The sequence below is a fragment of the Rana temporaria genome, chromosome 4 (genome assembly GCF_905171775.1).
Source record: "Rana temporaria chromosome 4, aRanTem1.1, whole genome shotgun sequence".
NCBI classification, from domain to species: domain Eukaryota; kingdom Metazoa; phylum Chordata; class Amphibia; order Anura; family Ranidae; genus Rana; species Rana temporaria.
In genome coordinates this window covers 460,412,189-460,426,397 of record NC_053492.1, presented here as the reverse complement: position 1 = coordinate 460,426,397, position 14,209 = coordinate 460,412,189, and the positions used below count along the sequence as shown (strand labels likewise).

The 14,209-nt window shown below is 43.0% G+C and overlaps 1 protein-coding gene across 3 annotated transcripts in view; it reads right to left on the bottom strand.

The window, feature by feature from the left end:
- Positions 1-3,893: 3,893 nt before the first annotated feature.
- Positions 3,894-14,209, bottom strand: part of EML6 (EMAP like 6) — a 234,721-nt gene continuing 224,405 nt past the window's right edge. For all 3 annotated transcript variants that reach the window (XM_040351653.1, XM_040351651.1, XM_040351652.1), the window contains 4 exons: positions 13,346-13,449; positions 12,580-12,733; positions 10,873-10,973; positions 3,894-4,356 (listed from right to left, as the gene is read on the bottom strand). In XM_040351653.1, the coding sequence (XP_040207587.1) occupies positions 4,332-4,356; positions 10,873-10,973; positions 12,580-12,733; positions 13,346-13,449 (384 nt within the window). In that variant the 3' untranslated portion in view covers positions 3,894-4,331. The remainder of the gene's footprint in view (positions 4,357-10,872; positions 10,974-12,579; positions 12,734-13,345; positions 13,450-14,209) is intronic.

The following is a 14,209-nucleotide window of genomic DNA, read 5'->3' as shown; positions in this document are numbered from 1 at the left end:
CTGAAGACCCAACCCCCTCCCCCCCAACCAATGGCAGCGCTCAGGCATCATAATTAGGCAATAAGCGCATGCAGCATTGGAGTGGCAGGGCTAGCAAGTGAACCTATTATTTCACCCTAAATATGCAATGTAATAGGAACATAACTACAAACCAGGTTCAGATTTTACAAGCAGGTAATGTAAGGCATTGATGATCAACAGCCAGCATGATACAGATCCTAATTGCAAATCACATCATTAATGATCTTTAGGGGCACTTCAAATAACATAATAAATTCTACATTTCCACACAAATGTAAATGTCATCGTATCGCACAATATCACACCGGAAAAAAAAATATTTCATTCAATCTCTATACAGAAAATGATTTGCATTAATATTCATCATTTATGGGATAACAATATATATATATATATAAACAACCCAAACCATCGTAAAAAAAATAACATATAAAATCAAGACAAATAATCTTTTTTTTTTTTTTTTAAATAAGTCAAAGCTTTAAATGTAATGATGCTACCAAATAGTTTTTGGTCTACAAGATTGTTCAATGGAACCCATTTAATTCTGGAAGTACGTACCCATCGGGTAAGACGATGATGGCACAGAAGATGGCACCTGTCAATGCTGTTCACTGAACCCACTTCAATGGTTTGATCAACCCCCCTATATTTTATATAGAACATTAACGACTGGCCCTTAACTAGTATTAAGCACACACATGTAACTATTACAGGACGGATTTGTCTAAATTCAGATTCTACATTAAGATGTCACAGTACATTGTATTGGTCTATTATCTGCAGACAGAGTTCTCTAATAATTCCCAAAAATTACACGATTTTATAATCTAATATTTTATGGGAAGGTCTTTGTTTTTAAAGAATAATTCGAATACCAGTCCAAAAAAAAATCGACCTATCACATTTCAGAATATTGTTGGTAAAACAGCTATAATCATTTTTTTCCCAATATGACACGGGTTACAAATGCTACTTCAGACTTGAATATACATATATATGTCATTAAATAGATTTATTTTTTATTGTTCTTTACATTAACTTAAATTATTTAATTAAATTAGTTTAAGTTAATAAATTATTTTGATTATTCAAATGAGTGCAAAAAAAAATCATCTATATAAAATGATTACCCTGTGGCCTTTCTTGGAAGGTCAACCTAGATTATCACAATCCATGCGACAGATGTCCGCAATATTCGAGTAGAATGAAGAGGTCATGAAAGTCTCTGGTATCAGCTGTTGCGCTTCCATGAATATTAGGTGAATGGTCTCTAATGCCTTGTACACACCATCGGAATTTCCAATGGAAAAAGTCCAACGGAATTATTTCATCGGATATTCCGACCGTGTGTGCCCCATCCAAGTTTTTTCCGTCGGAAATTTAGAAAGAGAATATGTTCTCTTTTTTTCCCCCGACAGAAAAAAATTCTATCGGAAATTCTGTTCGTCTGTAGGGAACTCAGACGGAGAAAAAAACATGCATTCTCAGAATCAAGTCGACGCATGCTCGGAAGCATTGAACTTAATTTTTCTCGGCTCGTTGTAGTGTTGTACGTCACCACGTTCTTGATGGTCGGAATTTGGTGTGACAGTGTGTATGCAAGACAGCTTGAACGGAATTCCGTCGGAAAAATCCGTCCGAGTTTATCCCGACGAAAATCCGATCGTGTGTACAAGGCATTATAGATTAGCACACAGACATACATATCATGAGATCTTGTCTCTCTATCAGCTCAGAGGACCATCCTTATTTCAGTCTCTCAAAATCACTCAACCAAAACCCTCCAAGATCCTTTGGCATCACCCCGTTGGGGCATAGCTAAGCTTTCCATGGACTCTGGTTTAATCAAATTGGGGGGTCTCACAATATCTGATCCCTACTATAACATAAATATCCTTTGGAGGTCTGTGCTAAGGAACATGTCAAGTTGGCTCTTCTTTTGGCAATGAGGGAGATGTAGACAGGTACTCTTGTACAGATTCTCCCCAGACTGTCTAAGCCACAACTTTCGCAGACCTGGGAATGTGCAAAGTCTTTTGGTCCTCTCCTCTTCCTATCATACTCCACTCTATTCGTTCCTGGCACACTGTATATATGGCCCTAGCTCTATGTAGTAAATAGCCAGCAGCGTGTTCTGTGCAGGGAGCTGGAGGTACACTGGTAAAAAAAAAGTCAGACCCATGCAAAACCCAGCTGCCTTTTTAAGTGTTACAGAACATAACCAGGAAGATGATAAATATCTGTACTAGGGTAAGATCTGGTCCTATTTCCCCAGAGTCATTGGCCCAGACAACAGTTGTTACTTCCCAGAGTTATTGGTCCAGATAAAAGTTACCACCGCCCAGAGCCATGGGCCCAGTAACAGTTTCACCTCCCATGGGCCTAGACAACCACTGTTACCTTAAACAGTCATTGACCCAAACAACAGCTATTACAGAGCCATAGAACCAGTTACCAGTTGTCACCTTTCAGAGAAAAGGGTACAGTAACAATTGTTAACTCCCAGAACAGTTGCTACCTTCCTGAGGCATGGGTCCAAGATAATAGATGTTACCTTCCAGATCCATGGACCTAGACAACAGCTATTACCTCCAAAAGTCATTGGCTCTGAGAGCCATAGGCCCAGTAACACTTGTCACCTTTCAGAGCCATGAGACCTGTAATAGTCCCAGAGCCAAAAACCTAGACAACCGCTGTTACCTCCGAGAACCTTGGGACCATTAACAGTTGTCACCTTTCAGAGCCATGGGTACAGTAACTGTTGTTACCTCCCAGAGCCATGGACCTAGACAACTATTATCACCTTCCAAAGACATGGGTCCAGACAATTCCTACCTTCCTGAGCCATGGACCCAGACAACAGAAGTTACCTTCCAGAGATATAAGCCTAGACAACCGCTGTTACTCCTAGAGCCATAGGCCCAGTAACACTTGTCACCTTTCAGAGCCATGAGACTTGTAATAGTCCCAGAGCTAAAGACCTAGATAACTGCTGTTACCTCCAAGAACCTTGGGACCATTAACAGTTTCACCTTCCAGAGCCATGGGTCCAGTAACTGATGTTACCTCCCAGAGCCATGGACCTAGGCAACCATTGTCACCTTCTGGAGACATGGATCCAGACAACAACTGTTACCTCCAAAAGTCATGGGCCTAGACAACAGTTACCACCTCCCAGATTAATAGGAACCGTAACATTTGTCACCTTCCAAAGCCATGGGGCCTAGACAACTGCTGTTAATTCTGAAAATTACAAGCCCAGTAACAGTTGTCACCTTCCACAGCAATGGACCCAGTAACAGTCCCAGAGCCATGGGCCTAGACAACCGCTGTTACCGCCCATAACTATGGACAAAGTGACAGTTATCTCCTCCATAGACAACAGTTGTCACTGCCAAAACACTGCTGCCGAGCCGTTGTTTTGGCCAACTGTATGTTGTTGGACACTTTCTAAGGTAAGTAGTAAATTGACTGTATTAATTATCAATTGCAGTAGTAAACTGATATGAGGCTCAGCTACATGTGAGCATTTGAATAGCTCTGTACAAGGAAATAAGAATAATAATTACTAATAAGTTGTTTTAATGTAAGAAGAGGTTAACCTTACACCAAGCTATTAAATATTCCACAGCTGGAGCCCTTCCTGGACAATACACATTCCCGTGTTCTTGTGTGCCTGCGCTGTATAGTAATGACCAGGCGATTATTCACACATCAAGCCACAAAAACAATGAAGAAATCTCACTCTGTGTAAAGCCGCCATTACTGAGAACGTTAATAGCACCATCGCTGTGCGCCGTGGCATGAGGCTGGCCGATAACAAATAGATCAAGGCACTTTATGAGTCGAAATAAAAACAACTGCAAAGGAAAAGTACAAGTGCTTCGAACATGGCTTATGTAAAATAGAAAATGCAAAAATAGCATGACAGTTCTCATTATACAAAAAGTGCAATTTTCACTAAGGATGCAGCGTCGGTTCTTTCCCGGAAAATAAATCCACATTTGAAATATCAATGGCCAAAATTGTAAACTTTTTAGAATATCTCTATAAAATCTAAAATATATAACAAAAGGCTAAAGAGAACATGTTTGGCCGGTGACACATACGATCCAATGAACGGCTTTTCTGTGGATTCTCTGTAAAAAAAGAACGGCTTTGTACTTCAAACTCCCCTAAAACACACAGTCTTTATATCGTTATCTTACAGTAATAGAACACCAGAATTCATGCAGCATTTTACAAGGACGTGTGCAGCAGATGACAAAGGGGAGCAGCCAACGCGTTTTCCACCTCCATGGTTCACATTATAAACATCGCCAGACAAATACACTGAAAGGAAGAGAAATAATTAGTTTCACACAATTACATTTTTCTTAAGAAATATACAATTTGTATTATGTGATACACTACTGTGCAAACGTTTTAGGCAGGTGTGAGAAAATTCTGTAGATTAAAAGGAGAAGTCCAGCCTGAGCTTTTTTAGGCTGGGCTTCTCCTCTGGGTCTCAGAAGTGCAATTAGTTTTGCACTCCTGTGACCCGTTTTCAGCGGAGAGCGGTCTGAAGTTTGTTCTCCACTGACGTCACTGCCATCAGTCAAGGCAGCGCGTCATCGCGACTTCCAAGTCGGGATCCGCCAGCTGCCCTGATTGATGGCAGTCTCAGCGAGACGTTGAGACAGCCTCTCCCACCCCCCACTGCTTAGCACTCCAATGAGCGCTGAGAAGTAGAGCAGAAGCTATGCTGACTGACAGTCAGCATCGCTCTGCTCGGGGAGGAGTGAGAACCGATCCATTGGCAGTGTTTGGTGGCTCGGTTCTCAGTGCAGAGCCGCCAGGGGTCAGCTGCAGCATCGGTCTGATGCTGCATTCACCGTAAGTATGATTAGGTAATAAAAAAACTCAGACTTCTCTTTTAAGAATTATGAGATCAATATTTGGTGTGATCACCCTTTGCCTTCAAAACGGCATTAATGGTACACTTAAACACAGTTTTTGAAGGAACTCATCAGGTGGGTTGTTCCAAACATCTTGGATAACTGAGCACAGATCTTCTGTGGATGTCGGCTGCCTCAAACCCTTCTGTTCCTTCAGGTCACCCCAGACAGGCACCATGATGTGGAGATCAGGGCTCTATGGGGGCCAAACCATCACTTCCAGGACTCCTTGTTCTTCTTTCGCTGAATATAGTTCTTAATGACATCCATTTGCTCACTTTGCATTTTGTTAATTGATAAGAATAAACAATTAAAATTAATATTTATGAAAGCTTTCTTTTTTCATGAACTTTCGTGGGGGCTGGGCTTACCCTTACCGGCCAATCAGATTAAATTTTGTTAGTTTACAGCTGATCTCCAGGTATACTCTTTATTGTACAAATTACATCGGTCCAGCCTGACGCAATGTAAATATGCCTATCTCATACCTGAGGGTCCACTAAGGAAGCTGCCAATTACTGCAGTAGTCAACACTTCTACATTGATAGCTGCAATCAGCCAGGTTCAGTGCAAGCAGCTTCCCCTCTGTACACTGACCACAGGGTCAGTAAATTACAGGCATTCTCTGATTGGGCAAAGTGGAGATTGTGATGTCACTACCACTGTTCTCCATTAATAGAACGCTTTGTAATTGTTTAAATAAATACACGTCATTCTATGATTGGACAGGTGGAGAAGAGGACTGGTGACATTACAATCGCCTCTTATTACAATGAGAGAATGCCTTGAATTTGTTGAAAAAAATAAAAGTATTCAATGAATGATGGCAGTTCAAGGCAAGCGATCCCCTGTGGTCAGTGTCAGAGGAAAAGCTGCTCGGCCCAGGACCCGGAATATCATGGCTATCACTGCAGCAGTGACAATTATTACAGTGATTATAAGTCTTCCCAGCAGCCCCTCAGGTATGAGATATCAACTGAAGAAACAAAGTGAACACACATAGTACTGGGATGTATGGTAATGAGAATGTTCTAGAAACTCGATGTGGGCTGTGTCTGTACTCAAACAACATGGAGCCTCCAGCCCATTGAGTACTGCCATATTCCCATTTGACAAAGAGGCTGCTGCTTCGAAACCTGTTTTCCTGGAGACCCAAAGAAGCTCCTTTTGATCTGGAAGCAGCTTGGAGTGCTGGCTGTCTGTGACATCACTTCCGGTGACATCACTTCCATTTTTATTTTGGGGAGAGTGCACAGGAGCAGGCCTTGCCAAAACTAGATTCATGGTTCTATTGCCTTACTCCACATGTCTGCCCCACGGCATTCCCTTTCTTTATTGGCCACAAGAACTGAGTGTATGGCTCAATGCTACATCACTACGCCCCTGGGTGTAATATGCGGTCCCCCCGTGACTTCACCATTAATATCAACAACAAAACAATTGGTCCCTCCACACATGCCAGGGTGCTGGGTGTAATCCTTGAGTCTGACCTCTACTTCAGCCCCCATATCCAATCACTGGCTAAATCCTGCCGCCTTAACCTCCACAACATCTCCAGAATTCGCCCCTTCCTGACTAAGGACACCACAAAGCAACTTATTCACTCCTTGATTATTTCCCGCCTTGATTACTGCAACTCTCTCCTTAACGGCCTACCCTTAAGCAGGCTATCCCCCCCTTCAGTCTATTATGAATTCTGCTGCTAGACTAATACACCTTACTAACCGATCCGTGACTGCTGCTCCTCTCTGCCCTCTTCACTGGTTTCCCCTCCCCACCGTATAAATTCAAAATGCTAATCACAACATACAAGGCCATTCACAACATTGCCCCCATCTACATCACCAACCTCATCTGCAGATATCGCCAAAATCGTCCCCTCCGCTCCTCCCAGGACCTCCTGCTCTCTAGCTCCCTTGTGACCTCCTCCTATGCTTCGCCTTCAGGACTTCTACAGAGCCTCTCCCATCCTCTGGAACTCCCTGCCCCGGTATGTCCGATCGGCCCCTACCCTGTCCACCTTTAGAAGATCCCTGAAAACTCATTTATTCAGGAAAGCCTATCCCACACCCACCTAACAACTATCCCCGAACCACCCCATCAAATCATTCTCTGCAGCTATTACCTTTTGTACCACTGCCCCCTCCCTTTGTAAGCTCTACGAGCCGGGCCCTCCAGTCCCTTCTGTATTGAACTGTAATTGTGCTGTCCTCCCTATACATTGTAAAGTGCTGTGTAAAATTTTGTCACTATATAAATCGTGTATAATAATAATAATATGCTGGAGAGTATTTTTCTTATTCGAGTGGATTTTTTTTTATATATATACATTTTCTTTATTTCATAAAAAAAATAGCAAAGAAAAGAAGGTAAGTCTCAAGACATCTTCCGTACACCATCAGAATAACATAATTACATAGTTGACCTCTTCCTCCAACTGAATAGTGATTATATTTGAAATATGAGTGGATTTTTCCTTAACCTCACGCATCACTAATTCACTGACCAATATATCAGCCTGGATGTCACACCACTTCCCAGGGATGGACTGGCCATTGGGACTACAGGGAGTTTCCCGGTGGGCCGATGGCTCAGTGGGCCAGCTTCAGTGACAGCAGACCGCCACCCCCCTCCGCTCCTTTGTCTCTCTCTTCCCGCGGCGCTCACCTCCTCTCCCTCCCCGCAGCGCTCAACTGGGGGGGAGCAGAGAAGCAGGGGGAGGAGCAGGGGGGACAACAGAGGAGCATGGGGGAGGGGACAGACAGCTGACTCAACAGCTATGGCCTGGGAGTTTCTCACTTCTGCCTAATCTTGTCCCATAAGGGGGGGCACCGAACTGATTCTTTCCCCCGGGTGAAATAATGTCTAGCTTCCCCACTGGTACTGCCTATAAGAGTACCAGTACCAGCCGTTCTACTCTAATAAAGTAGAATGGCTAGTGAAGGGGGAAAGAGGGGGCTTGGGTGGCCGGGGGGGGGGGGGGTGCAGGAGTTGTCCGGCCACCATGGGAGAGACCTGTCAAAGTGGCCCAGTCTGGATGAAGTCCAGAGGCCAAATTTTTGTCCCAGTCCAGCCCTGCCACTTCCTCAAACTCAATCTATCGAAAACCAAGATCATCATATTTCCTCCCCCATGTGCCTCTCTCCCCTGACTTCCCCATCAAAATCAACAGCTCAACTATCAACCCATCCCCATATGCCAAGCTGTAATCTTGGACTCTGAACTATTCTTTCAGCCCCACATCCAATCACTGTTCAAAGCTCATTGCCTCAACCTCTGCAACATCTCCAAACCACGTCCCTTCCTAACCAATGACACCACAAAGCTCCTAATTAAATCCCTGGTCATTTATCAAAAAACAGTTACAATTCATTGCATGCCTTGAATGTAACTATTGCAGTTGCTTGTGTTCTCAAACCAACTGTCAAGCCATCAAATGTCACAACTAACCACATGTGCAGCAAAACTGCAAACCAAATGGAGGCTAATATAGCAGCTTCCTTGGCTGTAAGACAGGCGGGTTTAATTCCACTCCCACTCCAGTCAAAACATTTGCCTCCGTTTTGAACAGGGTGTGGGAAAGTTGGAAACTCTGTCAGGTGTTTATTGTTGACTGTGACTTCACTAAAAGGATTTACAATCACTTCCAGTACAGTCATCAGGAAGTGAGGGGAATTCCTTCAGAGGGGTCTGTTTACTGTTAGCGGGGATTCCTGTGTGGTCACTACAACAGAAAGGTAGGGTGTGACAGAACCCACTGTCACTATGTGTTTTGGAAGGGACTCCTGCCCACAGACTATGGCCGAGAAGAGACTGAGAGACTTGGAATGGCATTGGGATCATGTAATGTAATGCTACATCCCTTCTCCCCCATCCCCCACCTCGTGTTGCTGTGTAATCAGGGATGGACTGGGACAGAAATTTGTCCCTGGACTTCATCCAGACTGGCCCACTTTGACAGGTCTCTCCTATGGCGGCCAGACAACTCCCATTGGTTCTTCCTTGTCCCCTACCCCCTCTATGACAAGGCTAAGGGGAGTGTCCCTAACTGTGTTTAAAAGTGTATGTTTGGTACTTAATAAACTGTTTATGCTCTGCATGTTTAACCCTCAACACCTGTGTGGCTTGTCTCGTGATTGAGGGGTTAAGGGCTGGTTTTTGGGCGAGTCTGCAGGCTGCGGGTGCATTTGGAGGACAGGAGACACGGGTCTGGCGGATGTGCCCACCTGGGGTATCCGAGATCCGTCACAGAGGGTAAATGCCCCTAATAAGACAGACAGTTAAAAGGGTTTATACAAGTTCCTAGCTACTCTGCTTAACAAAAGTGTGATGGATCTGGATAAAATTTATATTTTGAATTATTTTATTAGAACCACTAAAATGTTTTAATGTCTTTTATATCTTCATATTGTTTCTATATTGTTGTTTTTTATATTTATTTTTATATATGCATATGTATGTATGAGAATGATCAATACTGCTTATTTTCCTTGATAAGATTTGTCAGATATGTTTTTAAAGTATATTTCAACTTGGATGGATATACAAAAGGGATAAGGGAAAAAGTTCAGTTTCCATTTTCTCTTTCTGCTTCTCATCTTTCAAATGTGTGTTCGGCTCATCCCCCCCACTGCATTCCTAGATTCCAAAACCACCTTCTCGTTCCTTGCTCTGTGTGGAAGAGGAAGTTACCCCTCCCCCTTGTCTGCTTTGCTGAGCTGACACAGAACTTTTCTATGCCTGAATCACACATGGATTTTCAAGAAGAGCATGGAATGGATTTGTGAGAAGAAACCATTCTTTTATGTGAACTGACCAATGAGGGCTATCATGCCAAGGACAAACCACACAGGGGGTGGGTGAGGAGGAGGGTAGAGTGGGTGTATCTGTATGATGTGAATCAATCAATGTATGCTTTATGATTTCATATGGTTAATAAAACTAAAGTGAGTAGGGCTTCTTCTTGCTGTTGGGACTGAAGCTGAGAGAGGTGAGCATGTGGAATCTTTTTTGTCTGTAGATTGCACATATTTCACCATAGTAGTTTGAATCAGACGGCAGAGATGGGTTAGCCCTGAGATTGTCAGGATATCAATTAATTAGTCCACATCGAAAGTCTAATGCTTACAGACCTCGATAGCTCAATCTAAAATTTACTCTCACAGCTGCAACTCCTTGCCCTTTCCTCCCTGCTTTATTCCTATGCTAGATTAGGTTTAGTTAGAGAGAGTCTGAAGATAACACAACTTGATGAAACTTAAAATGCTGCAGCACATTAGAATAATGAGTGCACCCTGCATTAAATGTGTGTGTGTGTGTGTATATATATATATATATATATATATATATATATATATATATATATTTATATATATATATATATATATATATCAAATAAATATTCTGTAAAAATAAGAAAGTCAAGGGAAATGTATGAAATACTGCTTTTAAAGCCAATAAAATAAATTGGACCCAAATTAGTTTCCCTTTAAGAAAATTACATTACTAAAGTATTTTCTGGTTTCCATAATAGTAAGTTATAATTAAATCACTAAAAATGATGTCATGTTTGGGAGACACCGTGGATGCACGTTGTGTTATGTGGTGTGGTCACTCCATTTGGCTCGCTGGATGGGATGTGGCCCCCCCCCTCTCCTCCCTCCCTACCTCTCCCCTTTTCCCCCCTTTTTGCCCTCATCTCCTATCTGGATAAGCTATCATGATGTTTTCTAATGCAATTGGTTTTCCTTGCACTGTCTGTAACCAATGTTGGGGCCTTGTGGCCCTATCTGTATTATTCGATTGATATGAGCATGTAACCATCTGATTTTCTTGAATAAATATTCCTTCTGTTAAAAATAAATAAATAAAAAAATCACTAAAACACTGATAAAAGGAAAGTAGTTGTTACCTGCAGTCGTCCCCTCCAGTGCTTATGAGATATTTGTCATCATGCGAGAAGCGTACATTAGTCACATGTGCCGAGTGACCAAAATACCGCTTATGTTTGGCCTGTAAAGAAAACACAATCAAATAAATCACCAACTCATCTTTGGGCAATGTTTATAGGCACAGAAAGCATTTTTCATAATTGTGCATGATTTGTATTGGGTAGGATCAGAAAAAAGGATTAACATCAATTCACAATGTTTATCCCTCTTTAAAATGCCTCAAGCGTCAGGCTGACATTGCTGCAGTATGGCCACTAGACAAATAAGTAATTATTTCCTATGATCAGCAGCTCCATCTAGTGGCCATAATGTGGTATATTCGCAATTCACCCTATTCTGTATTAGTGAATAACAGTCGACCTGGAGAGAGAATATAGCCTGCTAACATATGATTTCCCCCTTATTTGCACAGAACTAATGCACATGCAGTTTCACGAACGGACGAATAGCTCTGCCAATTATTATTATTATTTTTTTTTTTAATAGACCCCTAAGATTTTGGGGTTGATTTACTAAACGCAAATAGACTATGCACTTTGCAAAGTGCAATCTCACTCTGCAAGAGCAGTTGCTTCAGAGCTTAGTAAATGAGCAGAAGCTCTGCTGACTTCCAACATCCAATCAGGTGCAAGCAAAAATACAGTTATTTTTATTTTCCTTGCATGTGATGCAACTGCACTTTGCAAAGTGAACAGTCTGTTTGCCTTTATTACATCAACCCGTTTGTGAGATAAAATAGCAAATCCAAATAAACAAGGCTTTTTAGCGGGCGATTAGCTGTATTGTGTGCATGTCTATAATCATTACTCTCACTCCAGCGCACACGAAGATATGTAGCATAAGTATCGTAATATTGTCTTTGTATTTTTTTTTTTCTTTCACTAAAACTTTATTTGTGTTAACACATGGAACAAAAAGTTACCTATGTGATATGTTTAACTCTTTTACTGGGAAAAGTCTTAAATAAATTAAATTGGGAAAATACGGATAAGGCCGTGTTATAATTGGCTCATACTGGAGTTCTTTAACTACGACAAATCTAAAACTGACCTGCATAGGGTCCCCTCAGCACAGACCTGCATTGGGTCCCCTCAGCACAGACCTGCATAGGGTCCCCTCAGCACAGACCTGCATAGGGTCCCCTCAGCACAGACCTGCATAGGGTCCCCTCAGCACAGACTTGCATAGGGTCCCCTCAGCACAGACCTGCATAGGGTCCCCTCAGCACAGACCTGCATAGGGTCCCCTCAGCACAGACCTGCATAGGGTCCCCTCAGCACAGACCTGCATAGGGTCCCCTCAGCACAGACCTGCATAGGGTCCCCTCAGCACAGACCTGCATAGGGTCCCCTCAGCACAGACCTGCATAGGGTCCCCTCAGCACAGACCTGCATAGGGTCCCCTCAACACAGACCTGCATAGGGTCCCCTCAACACAGACCTGCATAGGGTCCCCTCAGCACAGACCTGCATAGGGTCCCCTCAGCACAGACCTGCATAGGGTCCATAACTATACAGAGGTCACCGGTCTCTGGGCCAGCTCTCCTCTTTTCCAGCACAACAGCAGCAAACCAGAGTCATACACAGCCCAGCCCACCTAGTATTACTCCAGACATATCAATGAAGGGTGATCAGAATGCAGAAATTATACAATCATACTTTACTTACAAACTTTTCAGTGCAAGGAAAGTCAAAAAGTTTAACAAGGCCGAAGTCATCTCCTGTGGCGACGTTGAGACCAGCGTGGGACACACTGGCACAGTTCACATCGGCTTTATCTGCGTTCCGCGGCCAGATTCCAATCACTTCATCCCCCAGGATACTGCAAATAACAAGACATCTGTGAGAACAATGCACACGTCTAGTGTTATCTCCAGACAATAATCCATCATACATCATTAGTTCAAAAATAACAGTGAAGCCAGAGATCATTTCCAGAACAGTCAGAGATCATTTCCAGAACAGTCAGAGATCATTTCCAGAACAGTCAGAGATCATTTCCAGAACAGTCAGAGATCAGTACCAGAAAAGTCAGAGATCATTTCCAGAGCAGTCAGAGATCATTTCCAGAACAGTCAGAGATCATTTCCAGAACAGTCAGAGATCATTTCCAGAACAGTCAGAGATCATTACCAGAACAGTCAGAGATAATTTCCAGAACAGTCAGAGATCATTTCCAGAACAGTCAGAGATCATTTCCAGAACAGTCAGAGATCATTTCCAGAAAAAGGGGGTAAGGGATTGAAATGAACGATCAGTTCACTGTAAACTGATGACTCAACTATAGGCCATTCACATCAGTCCACCCCCCCAAAATACTCCCAATATATTACTCCCACTGCCTTGACACACTCCAGGGGCAATTCGTGAGATCACCATTTATCACAATCATACGTACACATTTCTAATAAATTAGACTTGTGTCTTATATTACCTTGTCCACGTGGCCCACGTAATCCTTTCTATATGTGCTGTCTCTGTTATCTGCTTTCCTGATGGCACTTCATGGACTTGACGTTTGTAAGCACCAGTTGCTACCTGAAAATAAAAACATGTCTATTCCAGATAGGAGCAGCAGAGCAGAAAAGTATTTTCATTCCAAGTACTAGCGATGACAAGAGAGGGCTAGATTCAGATAGATTTGGGCGGGCGTAGCGTATCTCAGATACACTACGCCGACGTAAGTTAGAGCAGCAGGTCCTGTATTCAAAAAGAAGTTGCGCTGTAATTTACGGCGGCGCAGTGTAAATAGGCTGGTTGGGGCGTGTTCTATGCAAAATACTAGTGACCCCACGTATTTGACGTTTCTAACGAACGGCGCATGCGCTGTCCTTGGACGTATCCCAGTGCGCATGCTCCAAATGACGTCGGCAAATCGTCATGCTTTCGACGTGAACGTAAATTACGGCCAGCCCCATTCACGGACGAGTTACGCAAACAACGTAAAATTTGAAAAATTTGACGCGGTTCCGACGTCAATACTTAACATTGGCTGCGCCATTTTTTTGGTGGTTTATCTTTACGCCTGAAAACCCCTTAGGTAAACGGCGTATCTTTACTGCGACGGCCGGGCGTACGTTCGTGAATAGGCGTATCTAGCTGATTTACATATTCTAGGCGTAAATCAGCGTACACGCCCCTAGCGGCCAGCGTAAATATGCAGTTAAGATACGACGGCGTAGGAGACTTACGCCGGTCGTATCTTAGGAACATTTAAGCGTATCTCCGTTTGAGAATACGCTTATAGTTGCGACGGCGCGGATTCGGACTTACGACGTTGTATCTACTGATACGCCCG